General features: G+C 40.0%; 1 protein-coding gene across 1 annotated transcript in view; it reads left to right on the plus strand.

Annotated features, from left to right (window-relative positions):
• Positions 1 to 12,892, plus strand: part of LOC149088382 (uncharacterized) — a 70,160-nt gene that overhangs the window by 40,433 nt on the left and 16,835 nt on the right. Inside the window, exon 3 of the mRNA XM_089251972.1 lies at positions 1,920 to 12,875. Within this exon, the coding sequence (XP_089108098.1) occupies positions 1,920 to 12,875 (10,956 nt within the window). The remainder of the gene's footprint in view (positions 1 to 1,919; positions 12,876 to 12,892) is intronic.

Here is a 12,892-nt window from a genome sequence, read left to right on the forward strand (position 1 = left end):
CTCAGAATTTCTCTAAGAAATTCATTGCGACCCATCCTTTAAGCCATACATAGTAAACTCTTAACCCGCGGACCAAATGTGTCCCTGAAGTTCATCTGATGTGGCTTGCCACCCTCAAACCTAATTTTGTAAAAATGAACTAAGCGGCACATTTACAAATCGCTTAAACGACCAGTGGCAAAATTCCATTTTCAGATCACTGAGGTAGGTCTCAAAGATCGCTTTCACATTCAAAGATCACCTAATTAACCCGCGACACAGTTACAGAACACTTAAATGATCCGTGGCAGATTTAGAGATCCCTTGAGTGACATGTGGCACAGTTTTAGAGCACTTAAGCGGCCCCCAGTGCGGTTCTACGTATCTCTCAAGTTACCCGCGGAACATTCTCAGATTACGTAAGTGATCCGTGGCATAATTAAGAATCACTTGAGTGATGCGTGGCACAGTTCCAGAGCACTTAAGCGCAAACATAATAGTTGCACTCTATGTCCAACTATTATCCGCTTTGCTCAGATATGGAAACTTTTTCAAAAAAGTGAAAAGCTACGGTTTTTTTTTTCAAATCTTCAGAAGAACAATATAAGAATACTTAGGATTTAAGGAACGGTGATGAAATGCGAATTAGTTATTTAAGTAATTTATAATATTGTTTTGAAAAATTTAATATTGTGGCTAATTTTTCTCAAAAATTATTATTATATAACAAACAAAATGCAATTGAAACCATTGAATTTTTGTGATATTTTCAGTGAGGTATGGGATGGGGGGGGGGGTCATTTTCTAAGAAATTTCAATTCTACGTTTTTCACCCTTATACGACGTTTTGACGTGGCCTCTTGAAATTGTGTAAACGAGGTTCCATTTGTGGTAACGAATCTGTATCATGGGAGAATCTGGTGGGGGCACAGAATGCAAAGGAACAATTTAATACTTCCGAATCTTTGGAGGAAGACCCTCATAAAAATCCTCATGTAGGTCTCTCTCTCTCTCTCTCTCTTGAGAGTTTTGGAAATACCAATTCCCAGGAAGTCATCTTGACTGCCGTTGTCTGAAGGACTTGTGTGCGAGAATAGGAAGAAAGAAAGAAAGGAGTCAACCCGAATATTGTTTGTCTCCTACTGGTCGATTATCCAATATTTTCTCTAAATTATTTTAGAGTACCCGTTCTCAACAGAAATAAAAATAAAAGATTGCTTCAGGTGAAACAGTAACAAGAAAATTTTTCAAGCTACCAGGGTTCCGGGATTTTGGGGTTCCGTCCCTTTCGATTCCGCGGAACCCTAAAAAAGCTCTCATGGAACCCAAGGGCTCCGCGGAACACCGGTTTGAAAACCCTGCTGTAGGGGACTTATCAATAGGTAGAATGTTTGTTCAGGTGCTCAATAATTATCGAAAGATTTTTTTCCGTTTTTGGCGCTCCGAATAAAATGCCATTAAGAATATTTCATATCTTCATGAAGGGTGGTTGATTACGTAAGCATCATCCAAACCCCCCCCCCCCCTGTCATCAAAAGGCAGCAAATCGGGAAACCCCCTCCCCCGTAATCGATGCTGACGTAGTACTTGAATGACCCCTAGACAGTTAACAGGATAACGAAAACTAAGTAATTTAAAATCGAAATTTAAAAAAGGGGGACCCCACCCCCTCTAAGGTCCTATAAATCAATAGAATATCTACTACGAATAATTACGATTCATACATAGTGTGTTTAGAACTTTCAGAGTTCCGAGTCCCAACATTTGAGAACAACTGGAATCCGCCCCATCCCCACAACCATTGGAACTTTTTTTTTTCTTTTCAGATACACCTTTTTTCGATTTTCATCATTATTACGAATTTTTAAAGTTCATCAAAAAAAAAATCTAAATTTGTTTAGTCTCTTCATCTTGAATTTGGTATTTTGTTTTCGTTACAGAACTCCTCATCCAATACTCGACAGAATATCTTGCCGTGGAAGTGTTGCTAAATCCTCAGGTGAACACATTAAGGCAATGCCTGAAGAACCTTCTCGCCGCCACCGTCGGGCACAAGCACGTGATTCACGCCGGATACGCCTTTGTCGGGACAGGCTCGTGGATCTTACAAGATGGCACTTTTTCTTTCGAAGATTTTATCAATACAGTAGAAGATGTCGACGTCCAAACCGCTTTGCGGAATCATCCAGGATGCACCATCCACGTTCACTGCACCCCAGAAGGTGCTTGGACTAATGAAGCGATTTGCAAATCCAAGCATGAACGTCTATTTATCAATCCGGCCGGTAAAGAGGGTAGCATTCCCGGTTCCGAACCTCTAATCGGATGTTTAGAGACTGTGCTCAAGCCACAACCCCTAGCCGAAATGATGAAGTCATCACCTATCGTGGGAAACATTCGGTTCAATCGCCCGACCCTATACGTTTTCCCTGGTGGGCAGGGAGACTGCTCCCTGTTTGGCGTGAGTGGCTTCACCATGCTCATTGACGGTGGCTTCAACAGACGTCCTTGCTTTTGGGAATTCATCCGGCATCTAGATAGACTGGACGCCATGATGATAACAAGACTGAATGAAAACAATGTCTGTGGCATATCAAGTATGTTCCAGAGGAAAGCAGCGGGCAAAGTGTACCCTCAGATCGGATACGTTTTTTGCAACGTCGCCGAGGGCAAACGAAGCCCACCAGACGAACTGGAAAAGGACCGCGACGAGCTTCTAGTCAGTGTCGTGACTCAAGGACACGAATTCGCCGAGAACTTGCAGCAGCTAGGTCTCAAACCCCACCGGTGTCTACGAGATACGCTAGTGGAACCATTGACTCTCTTCCATAAAGTAGGACACGGAACTTTGGAAATGTACGTGCTTAGCCCCCCTAAAGATAGTGACGAACTGAAACTTTTCTTCAAGCAGTGGACTTCTTACAAAGAACATTTCAATAGCATTCAGTCTGGTTCAGATTTCATATCTCAGGAGTTACAAATACCATTATCACACGCGATGTCGATATGCGCACTACTAGTTTGGAAACCAGCAGATCCAGAAGACACGATCACTAGAGTATTTCTCCCAGGAAGTGCTCCCCAGAGTAAGATATTTGAAGGCCTGGATAAAATTAGTCACTTAGACGTGTTGCGGTATAGAACATGTACACAAGTTTCGGTGGGATTACCGGCCGATGACAAAATCAGGATCAAAACGCCAAAGAAACGTGTGATCAAATCCAAAACTACAAAGCGCGCAACTTCTCTTTCAACAAGTCGCGTTCAACCAGCTTCACCCGCTAAGCTCGCAGAGAAAGGGCTCTTGGAGCAAAGAAAAGAGGATGTTTGGTCCTTGGAGAAATACGAAGAAGCGCAGAAACGTGCTAAGAGATTAAAGAAGAGAAAAGAGACGCACGAAAAGAAGCTTCTATCAAAAGCGGAAAAAATCATCTCCCGCGCACAAAAAGAACGTTCTTCCGATGAGAAAAAAGACATATCGATCAAAGTCGAAACGAAAACCGAAGTCGAAAAAGGTGACGAAACCACGATTGAAATTCGAGACGAAAAAGTTTCTGAAGACGTCGACGCTGATAAAATCATACAAAAAGAAGAAATCGAAGAGCGTGAAACAAAGAAAAGCATCAAAAAGGAACAATCTGAGGAAATCAAACCGCAGATGATCGCTAAAGAAATTAAAAGAGAAACTAAAACCAAAGGAATGAAACATGGTATCAAAAAGGATAAAGTTGCCAAAGATATTAGAGCAAAAGATGTTAAGATTCACTCGGTGACTTCCACCTCAAAAACATCAATCGTAGAAAAATCTGTGACATCTATAACTACGAAAACTATGAGATCTCGTATTTCATCCAAAGACCAAGAGAAAGACAAAGCAAAAACAACGAGCAAACAAGAAACACAGAAACTGCCAAAAACGGACAAAATTCCTAGAGACCTTCAAACGACAGTGAAAATCGTAGATAGAAAGGAGAAAAAGCATGCCGTGCCTCTCGGTGAAGCTCGGACTAAGACTGTTAAAGATGTTGTCAACAAGCGGGTTGCCGAAAGTAGATCGGCTGCGAGAGAGGCCGAAGCCATGAAGCCAAAAACCACGCCCGCGATTCCGAAAAGTCCAGTAAAGAAAGTCAAAGATAAAACTCCTTTGATATCACCAAAGAAAAGGCAAAAACCTCCAATGACAGCGACGCTCAAACCTACTAAGCCTTCCAAGGAAAAGCTTAAACCAAAACCAGTCAAGCGACCCGAAAAACCAAAATTAGTGGAAGCACCAATTCCGTCCATGACCGAAGACGAGCAGAAGTTACAAGACATGGCTGCCAATGAAGAACTTCCGTCCGATGAAAAAGTCCCCAGCGAAATTGTGTCAAAATCGGATGAACCTGAAACAGCTGCCGAAGTACAGAAGCTCGGAGATTCTGTTCAGAAAATGTCACCAGAAGAACATGTTACTATCTCTCCTGAAGTACCTCCGTCCCAAGAAGTCGAAGCACCAAAACAAGTAGATAACGAGATAGAACTGTATCCGGCACAGATGGAATCAACTGGCATTTCGGAAAAACAAGAAAAGCTTGAAAAATTTGATGAAGAGTCAAAACCGATGAAAGAAGAAATCAGTGAGCAGATGGTAGTCAAAGAGATCGAAGCAGTGGAAGCAGCTGTAGACGAATTTATCCAAGATGTGAGGAGTGAGATGGCCGGTGAGAGACGCTTTCAAGAAAAAGACTCGAAGGAAGAAGAGCCAGAGAAATATTTAAGTGGAGGGGTAGAAATAGCTGTTTCAGAAGAAAAAGACATTTCTGAGAAAGCCGTTTCTGAAGAAAAAGACATTTCTGTAGAAAAAGACATTTCTGAGGAAGGCGTTCCTGAAGAGGAAAAAGACATTTCTGTAGAAAAAGACATTTCTGAGGAAGGCGTTCCTGAAGAGGAAAAAGACATTTCTGTAAAAGGCGTTCCTGCAGAGGAAAAAGACATTGTTGTGAAAGCCGTTTCAGAAGAAAAAGACATTGTTGAGAAAGCCGTTTCAGAAGAGGAAAAAGACATTTCTGAGAAAGGCGTTTCTGAAGAGGAAAAAGACATTGTTGAGAAAGCCGTTTCAGAAGAAAAAGACATTTCTGAGAGAGACGTTTCTGAAGAAAAAGTCATTTCTGAGAAAGGCGTTTCTGAAGAGGAAAAAGACATTGTTGAGAAAGCCGTTTTAGAAGAAAAAGACATTGTTGAGAAAGCCGTTTCAGAAGAAAAAGAAATTGTTGAGAAAGCCGTTTTAGAAGAAAAAGACATTTCTGAGAGAGACGTTTCTGAAGAAAAAGACATTTCTGAGAAAGGCGTTTCTGAAGAGGAAAAAGACATTTCTGAGAAAGGCGTTTCTGAAGAGGAAAAAGACATTGTTGAGAAAGCCGTTTTAGAAGAAAAAGACATTGTTGAGAAAGCCGTTTCAGAAGAAAAAGACATTGTTGAGAAAGCCGTTCCTGAAGGGGAAAAAGACATTTCTGAGAAAGCCGTTCCTGAAGAGGAAAAAGACATTTCTGAGAAAGGCGTTTCTGAAGAGGAAAAAGACATTGTTGAGAAAGCCGTTTTAGAAGAAAAAGACATTTCTGAGAGAGACGTTTCTGAAGAAAAAGACATTTCTGAGAAAGCCGTTCCTGAAGGGGAAAAAGGCATTTCTGAGAAAGCCGTTCCTGAAGAGGAAAAAGACATTTCTGAGAAAGCCGTTCCTGAAGAGGAAAAAGAAATTCTTGACAAAGCCGTTCCTGAAGAGGAAAAAGAAATTCTTGACAAAGCCGTTCCTGAAGAGGAAAAAGAAATTCTTGACAAAGCCGTTCCTGAAGAGGAAAAAGAAATTCTTGACAAAGCCATTCCTGAAGAGGAAAAAGAAATTCTTGGCAAAGCCGTTCCTGAAGAGGAAAAGGACGTTGCTGAGAAAGCCGTTTCTGAAGAAGAAAAAGAAATTCCTGAGAAAGCAGTATCTGAAGAGAAAAAAGACATCCCCGAGAAAGCAGTATCTGAAGAGAAAAAAGACATTCCCGAGAAAGCAGTATCTGAAGAGAAAAAAGACATTCCAGAGAAAGCTGTTTCTAAGGAAGAAAAACACGTTTCTGAAGAAAAAGAGATTTCTGAGGAAACCTTATCTGAAGAAGAAAAAGAAATTCTCGAGAAAGCCGCATATGAAAAGGAAAAACAAATTCCCAAGAAAGCTGTTTCAGAAGAAGACGTTTTGGTTTCTAAACAAGAAAAATATATTTCTGAGGAAACAGTTTCAGAAGAAAAAGACATTTCTGTAGAAAAAACCATTTCTGACGAGAAAGACGTTTCTGAGAAAGCCATTTCTGAAGAAAAAGACATTCCACTATCGGAAAAAATCACAGAAAAACTTATCACACCAGAAAAAGCTATATCTCTGGGAGAAGAAATTACAGAAAAAACAGTTTCTCCAGCAGAAGAAATTACAGAAAAAACAATTTTGTCATTGAAAAAAATTCCCGAAAAAGCCATTCCACCAGCAAAAGAAATTATCGAGAAAGCTGAAGAAATTAAAGAAAGCTCACTTTCTCCAGAGGAACGAATTTCTAAAGAAGTTATTTCTCCACAAGAAGAAATTACCAAAAAATCTGCTGCTCTAGAAGAAAAAATTCCTGAAAGAACTGTTTCTCCGGAAAAGGAAATTCCAGAAAAAGAAATACCTGAAAAAGCAGTTTTTCCAGAAAAGGAAATTCCAGAAAAAGAAATCCCTGAAAAAGCCGTTTTTCCAGAAAAGGAAATTCCCGAAAAAGTTGTTTCTCCAGAAAAAGAAATTACCAAAAAATCTGCTGCTATAGTGGAAAAAATTCCTGAAAGAACTGTTTCTCCAGAAAAAGAAATTCCCGAAAAAGCCGTTTCTCCAGAAAAAGAAATCCCTGAAAAAGCCGTTTCTCCAGAAAAAGAAATCCCTGAGAAAGCCGTTTCTCCAGAAAAAGAAATCCCGGAAAAAGCCGTTTCTCCAAAAAAAGAAATCCCTGAGAAAGCCGTTTCTCCAGAAAAAGAAATTCCCGAAAAAGCCGTTTCTCCAGAAAAAGAAATCCCTGAAAAAGCCATTTCTCCAGAAAAAGAAATTCCCGAAAAAGCCGTTTCTTTAGAAAAAGAAATAACAAAAACAGCTGTTTCTCCAGAAAAGGAAATTCCAAAAAAAGAAATCCCTGAAAAAGCCGTTTCTCCAGAAAAAGAAATCCCTGAGAAAGCCATTTCTCCAGAAAAAGAAATCCCTGAAAAAGCCGTTTCTCCAGAAAAAGAAATCCCTGAGAAAGCCGTTTCTCCAGAAAAGGAAATTCCAGAAAAAGAAATCCCTGAAAAAGCCGTTTCTCCAGAAAAAGAAATCCCTGAAAAAGCCGTTTCTCCAGAAAAAGAAATTCCCGAAAAAACCGTTTCTCCAGAAAAAGAAATCCCTGAAAAAGCCGTTTCTCCGGAAAAAGAAATTCCCGAAAAAGCCGTTTCTTTAGAAAAAGAAATAACAAAAACAGCTGTTTCTCCAGAAAAGGAAATTCCAGAAAAAGAAATCCCTAAAAAAGCTGTTTCTCCAGAAAAGGAAATTCCAGAGAAAGAAATCCCTGAAAAACCCGTTTCTCCAGAAAAAGAAATCCCTGAAAAACCCGTTTCTCCAGAAAAAGAAATTCCCGAAAAAGCCGTTTCTCCAGAAAAGGAAATTCCAAAAAAAGAAATCCCTGAAAAAGCCATTTCTCCAGAAAAGGAAATTCCAGAAAAAAAAATCCCTGAAAAAGCCCTTTCTCCAGAAAAAGAAATCCCTGAAAAAGCCGTTTCTCCAGAAAAAGAAATCCCTGAGAAAGCCGTTTCTCCAGAAAAGGAAATTCCAGAAAAAGAAATCCCTGAGAAAGCCGTTTCTCCAGAAAAGGAAATTCCAGAAAAAGAAATCCCTGAAAAAGCCGTTTCTCCAGAAAAAGAAATCCCTGAAAAAGCCATTTCTCCAGAAAAAGAAATCCCTGAAAAAGCCATTTCTCCAGAAAAAGAAATCCCTGAAAAAGCCGTGTCTCCAGAAAAAGAAATTCCCGAAAAAGCCGTTTCTTTAGAAAAAAAAATAACAAAAACAGCTGTTTCTCCAGAAAAGGAAATTCCCGTAAAAGCTATTTCTCCAGAAAAGGAAATTCCCGTAAAAGCTATTTCTCCAGAAAAGGAAATTCCCGTAAAAGCTATTTCTCCAGAAAAGGAAATTCCCGTAAAAGCTATTTCTCCAGAAAAGGAAATTCCCGTAAAAGCTATTTCTCCAGAAAAGGAAATTCCCGTAAAAGCTATTTCTCCAGAAAAGGAAATTCCCGTAAAAGCTATTTCTCCAGAAAAGGAAATTCCAGAAAAAGAAATCCCTGAAAAAGCCGTTTCTCCAGAAAAAGAAATCCCTGAAAAAGCCGTTTCTCCAGAAAAAGAAATCCCTGAAAAAGCCGTTTCTCCAGAAAAAGAAATCCCTGAAAAAGCCGTTTCTCCAGAAAAAGAAATTCCCGAAAAAGCCGTTTCTTTAGAAAAAGAAATAACAAAAACAGCTGTTTCTCCAGAAAAGGAAATTCCCGTAAAAGCTATTTCTCTAGAAAAGGAAATTCTCGTAAAAGCTGTTTCTCCAGAAAAGGAAATTCCCGTAAAAGCTATTTCTTCAGAAAAGGAAATTCCCGTAAAAGCTGTTTCACAAGAAGAAAAAACTCCCGAAAAAGTTGTTTCTCCAGAAAAAGAAATTACAAAAAAATCTGCTGCTATAGTAGAAAAAATTCCTGAAAGAGCTGTTTCTCCAGAAAAGGAAATTCCAGAAAAAGAAATCCCTGAAAAAACCGTTTCTTCAGAAAAGGAAATTCCCGTAACAGCTGTTTCTCCACAAAAGGAAATTCCCGTAAAAGCTGTTTTACAAGAAGAAAAAACTCCCGATAAAGTTGTTTCTCCAGAAAAAGAAATTACCAAGAAATCTGCTGCTATAGTGGAAAAAATTTCTGAAAGAGCTGTTTCTCCAGATAAGGAAATTCCAGAAAAAGAAATCCCTGAAAAAGCCGTTTCTCCACAAAAAGAAATTCCCGAAAAAGCCGTTTCTCCAGAAAAGGAAATCCCCGTAAAAGCTGTTTCTCCAGAAAAGGAAATTCTCATAAAAGCTGTTTCACCAGAAAAGGAAATTCCAGAAAAAGAAATCCCTGAAAAAGCCGTTTCTCCAAAAAAGGAAATTCCCGTAAAAGCTGTTCCTCCAGAAAAGGAAATTCCCATAAAAGCTGCTTCTCCAGAAAAGGAAATTCCCGTAAAAGCTGTTTCACAAGAAGAAATAACTGAAAAAGTTGTTTCTCCAGAAAAAGAAATTATCGAAAAAGCTGTTTCTCCAGAAAAAGAAATTTCCGAAAAGGCTGTTTCTCCAGACAAGGAAATAACCGAAAAAGATGTGCCACAAAAAGAAAAAACTCCCGAAAAAGATGTTTCTCCAGAAAAAGAAATTATCGAAAAAGATGTTTCTCCAGAAAAAGAAATTATCGAAAAAGCTGTTTCTCCAGAAAAAGAAATTATCGAAAAAGCTGTTTCTCCAGAAAAAGAAATTATCGAAAAAGCTGTTTCTCCGGAAAAAGAAATTCCCTTAAAAGATGTTTCACAAGAAGAAATTCTAGAAAAGGCTGGTTCTCCAGGAAAAGACGTTTCCAAAAAAGTTGTTTCTCCAGGAAAAGACACTCCCGAAAAAGAAATTGCCGAAAAGGTTGTTTCTCTAGAAAAAGAAATTCCCGAAAAGTTTGTTTCTCCAGACCATGAAATAACTAAAAAAGCTGTGCCACAAAAAGAAATTCCCGAAAAGGCCGTTTCTCCAGAAAAAGAAACAACCAAAAAAGCTGTTTCTCCAGTAGAAGAAATAACCAAAAAAGCTGTTTCACAAGAAGAAAAAATTCAAGAAAAAGGTGCTTCTGCAGAAAAAGAAATTCTAGAAAAAGCAGTTTCTCAAGAAAAAGAAATTCCAGAAAAAGCTGTTCCTCAAGAAAAGGAAATAACCGCAAAAGACGTTTCGCACGTAAAAGAAACAACCGAGAAAGCTGTTTCTCTTCAAAGAGAAATACCCGTAAAAGCAGTATCCGCTGCATCCGAAAAAGATATTGTAGAAAAAGCCGCTTCTACAGCATCCGACGAAGAGCCTGAAGAAGAGCGTAAATCGGCTGCATCCGAAAAAGACGTTGTAATAAAAGCCGCTCCTATATTGTCGGATAAAAAAATTGAGGAAGAACCTAAATCCATTGCATCCGAAAAAGACATTGTAGAAAAAGCTGCTTCCATTGCGTCCGATAAAGAAGTCGAAGAGGTGAAATCACCTGTGACAGCGAAAGAAGTCACCGAAAAAGCCGTTTCTGTAGCGTCAGATACAGAGCCTGAAGGAGAACCTAAATCTGCTGCATCCGAAAGAGACATTGTAGAAGAGGCCGCTTCTATTGCATCCGATAAAGGGATTGAGGACGAACCTAAATCCACTGCATCCGAAAAAGACATTGTAGAAAAAGCCGCTCCTATAGCGTCCGATAAAGAGGTTGAAGAAGAACCTAAATCCATTGCATCCGAAAAAGACATTATAGAAAAAGCCGCTTCTATAGCATCCGATAAAGAGCCTGAAGAAGAACCTAAATCCGCTGCATCGGAAAGAGATATGGTAGAAAAAGCCGCTCTTATAGTGTCGGACAAAGAAGTCAGAGAGGTGAAATCACCTCAGTCAGAGAAAGAGGTTAAACAGGTCGTCGAAAAAGTAGCTGCGATAGCGTCCGACAAAGAAACTGAGAAAGAACCTAAATCTAGTGCATCCGAAAAAGGCGTTGTAGAGAAGGCCGCTTCTATAGCATCCGATAAAGAGATTGAAGAACAACTTAAATCCATTGCATCCGAAAAAGACATTTTAGAAAAAGCCGCTTCTATAGCGTCCGATAAAGAGCCAGAAGAAGAACCTAAATCGGCTGCATCCGAAAAAGACATTATAGAAAAAGCCGCTTCTATAGCGTCCGATAAAGAGCCTGAAGAACCTAAATCCGATGCATCCGAAAAACGTATTGTAGAAAAAGCCGCTCCTATAGTGTCGGGTAAAGAAGTCAAAAAGGTGAAATCACCTCAGTCAGAAAAAGAGATTAAAGAGGTCGTTGAAAAAGCAGCTGTGATAGCCTCCGACAAAGAAACTGAGGAAGAATCTCAATCTAGTGCATCCGAAAAAGACTTTGTAGAAAAGGCCGCTTCTATAGCATCCGATAAAGTGATTGAAGAAGAACCTATATCCGAAGCATCCGAAAAAGACGTTTCAGAAAAAGCCGCTCCTATAGTGTCGGGTAAAAAAGTCGAAGAGGCAAAATCACTTGTACCAGCGGAAGAGCCTGAAGAACCTAAATCCGCTGCATCCGAAAAAGATACTGTAGAAAAGGCCGCTTCTATAACGTCCGATAAAGAGCCTGAAGAAGAACCTAAATCCGCTGCATCCGAGAAAGACGTTGTAGGAAAAGCAGCTCCCATAATCTCGGATAAAGAAGTCAAAGAGGTGAAATCATCTCAAACAGAGAAAGAGGTCGTCGAAAAAGCAGCTGTAGCGTCCGACAAAGAAACTGAGGAAGAACCTAAATCTAGTGCATCCGAAAAAGACGTTGTAGAAAAAGCCGCTTCTATAGCATCCGATAAAGAGATTGAAGAAGAACCTAAATCCATTGCATCCGAAAAGGATACTGTAGAAAAAGCCGCTCCTGTAGTGTCGGACAAAGAAGTAAAAGAGGTGAAATCACCTCAGTCAGAGAAAGAGGCTAAACAGATCGTAGAAAAAGCAGCTGTGATACCGTCCGACAAAGAAACTGAGAGAAAACCTAAATCCATTGCATACGAGAAAGACATTGTAGAAAAAGCTGCATCCATTGCGTCCGATAAAGAAGTCGAAGAAGCGAAATCACCTGTACCAGCGGAAGGTGTCACCGAAAAAGCCACTTCTATAGCGTCCGATAAAGAGGTAGAAGAACCTAAATCCATTGCATCCGAAAAAGACATTGTCGAAAAAGCTGCTTCCATTGCGTCGGATAAAGAAGTCGAAGAGTCGAAATCACCTGCCCCAGTGAAAGGAGTCACCGAAAAGACCGCTTCTATAGCGTCCGATAAAGAGCCTGAAGAACCTAAATCCATTGCATCCGAAAAAGACGTTGTAGAAAAGGCCGCTTCTATAGCATCCGATAAAGAGATTGAAGAAGAACTTAAATCCATTGCATCCGAAAAAGACATTGTAGAAAAAGCTGCTTCCATTACGTCCGATAAAGAAGTCGAAGAGGCGAAATCACCTGTACTAGCTGAAGGTGTCACCGAAAAAGCCGCTTCTATAGCATCCAATAAAGAGCCTGAAGAACCTAAATCCGCTGCATCCGAAAAAGACGTTGTAGAAAAGGCCGCTTCTATAGCATCCGATAAAGAAGTCGAAGAGGCGAAATCACCTGTACTAGCTGAAGGTGTCACCGAAAAAGCCGCTTCTGTAGCGTCCGATAAAGAGACGGAAGAACCTAAATCAGCTGCATCCGAAAAAGACGTTGTAGAAAAGGCCGCTTCTATAGCATCCGATAAAGAAGTCGAAGAGGCGAAATCACCTGTACCAGCGGAAGGAGTCACCGAAAAAGCCGCTTCTATAGCATCCGATAAAGAGCCTGAAGAACCTAAATCCTCTGCATCCGAAAAAGACGTTGTAGAAAAGGCCGCTTCTATAGCATCCGATAAAGAGATTGAAGAAGAACTTAAATCCATTGCATCCGAAAAAGACATTGTAGAAAAAGCTGTTTCCATTGCGTCCGATAAAGAAGTCGGAGAGGCGAAATCACCTGTACCAGCGGAAGGTGTTACCGAAAAAGCCGCTTCCATAGCGTCCGATAAAGAGCCTGAGGAAGAACCTAAATCGGCTGCATCCGAAAAAGGCATTGTAGAAAAAGCT

The sequence above is a fragment of the Pholcus phalangioides genome, unplaced genomic scaffold (genome assembly GCF_987345545.1).
Source record: "Pholcus phalangioides strain wild (caught in Gottingen) unplaced genomic scaffold, Ppha-v1.0 ptg000003l_1, whole genome shotgun sequence".
Lineage (NCBI taxonomy): Eukaryota > Metazoa > Arthropoda > Arachnida > Araneae > Pholcidae > Pholcus > Pholcus phalangioides.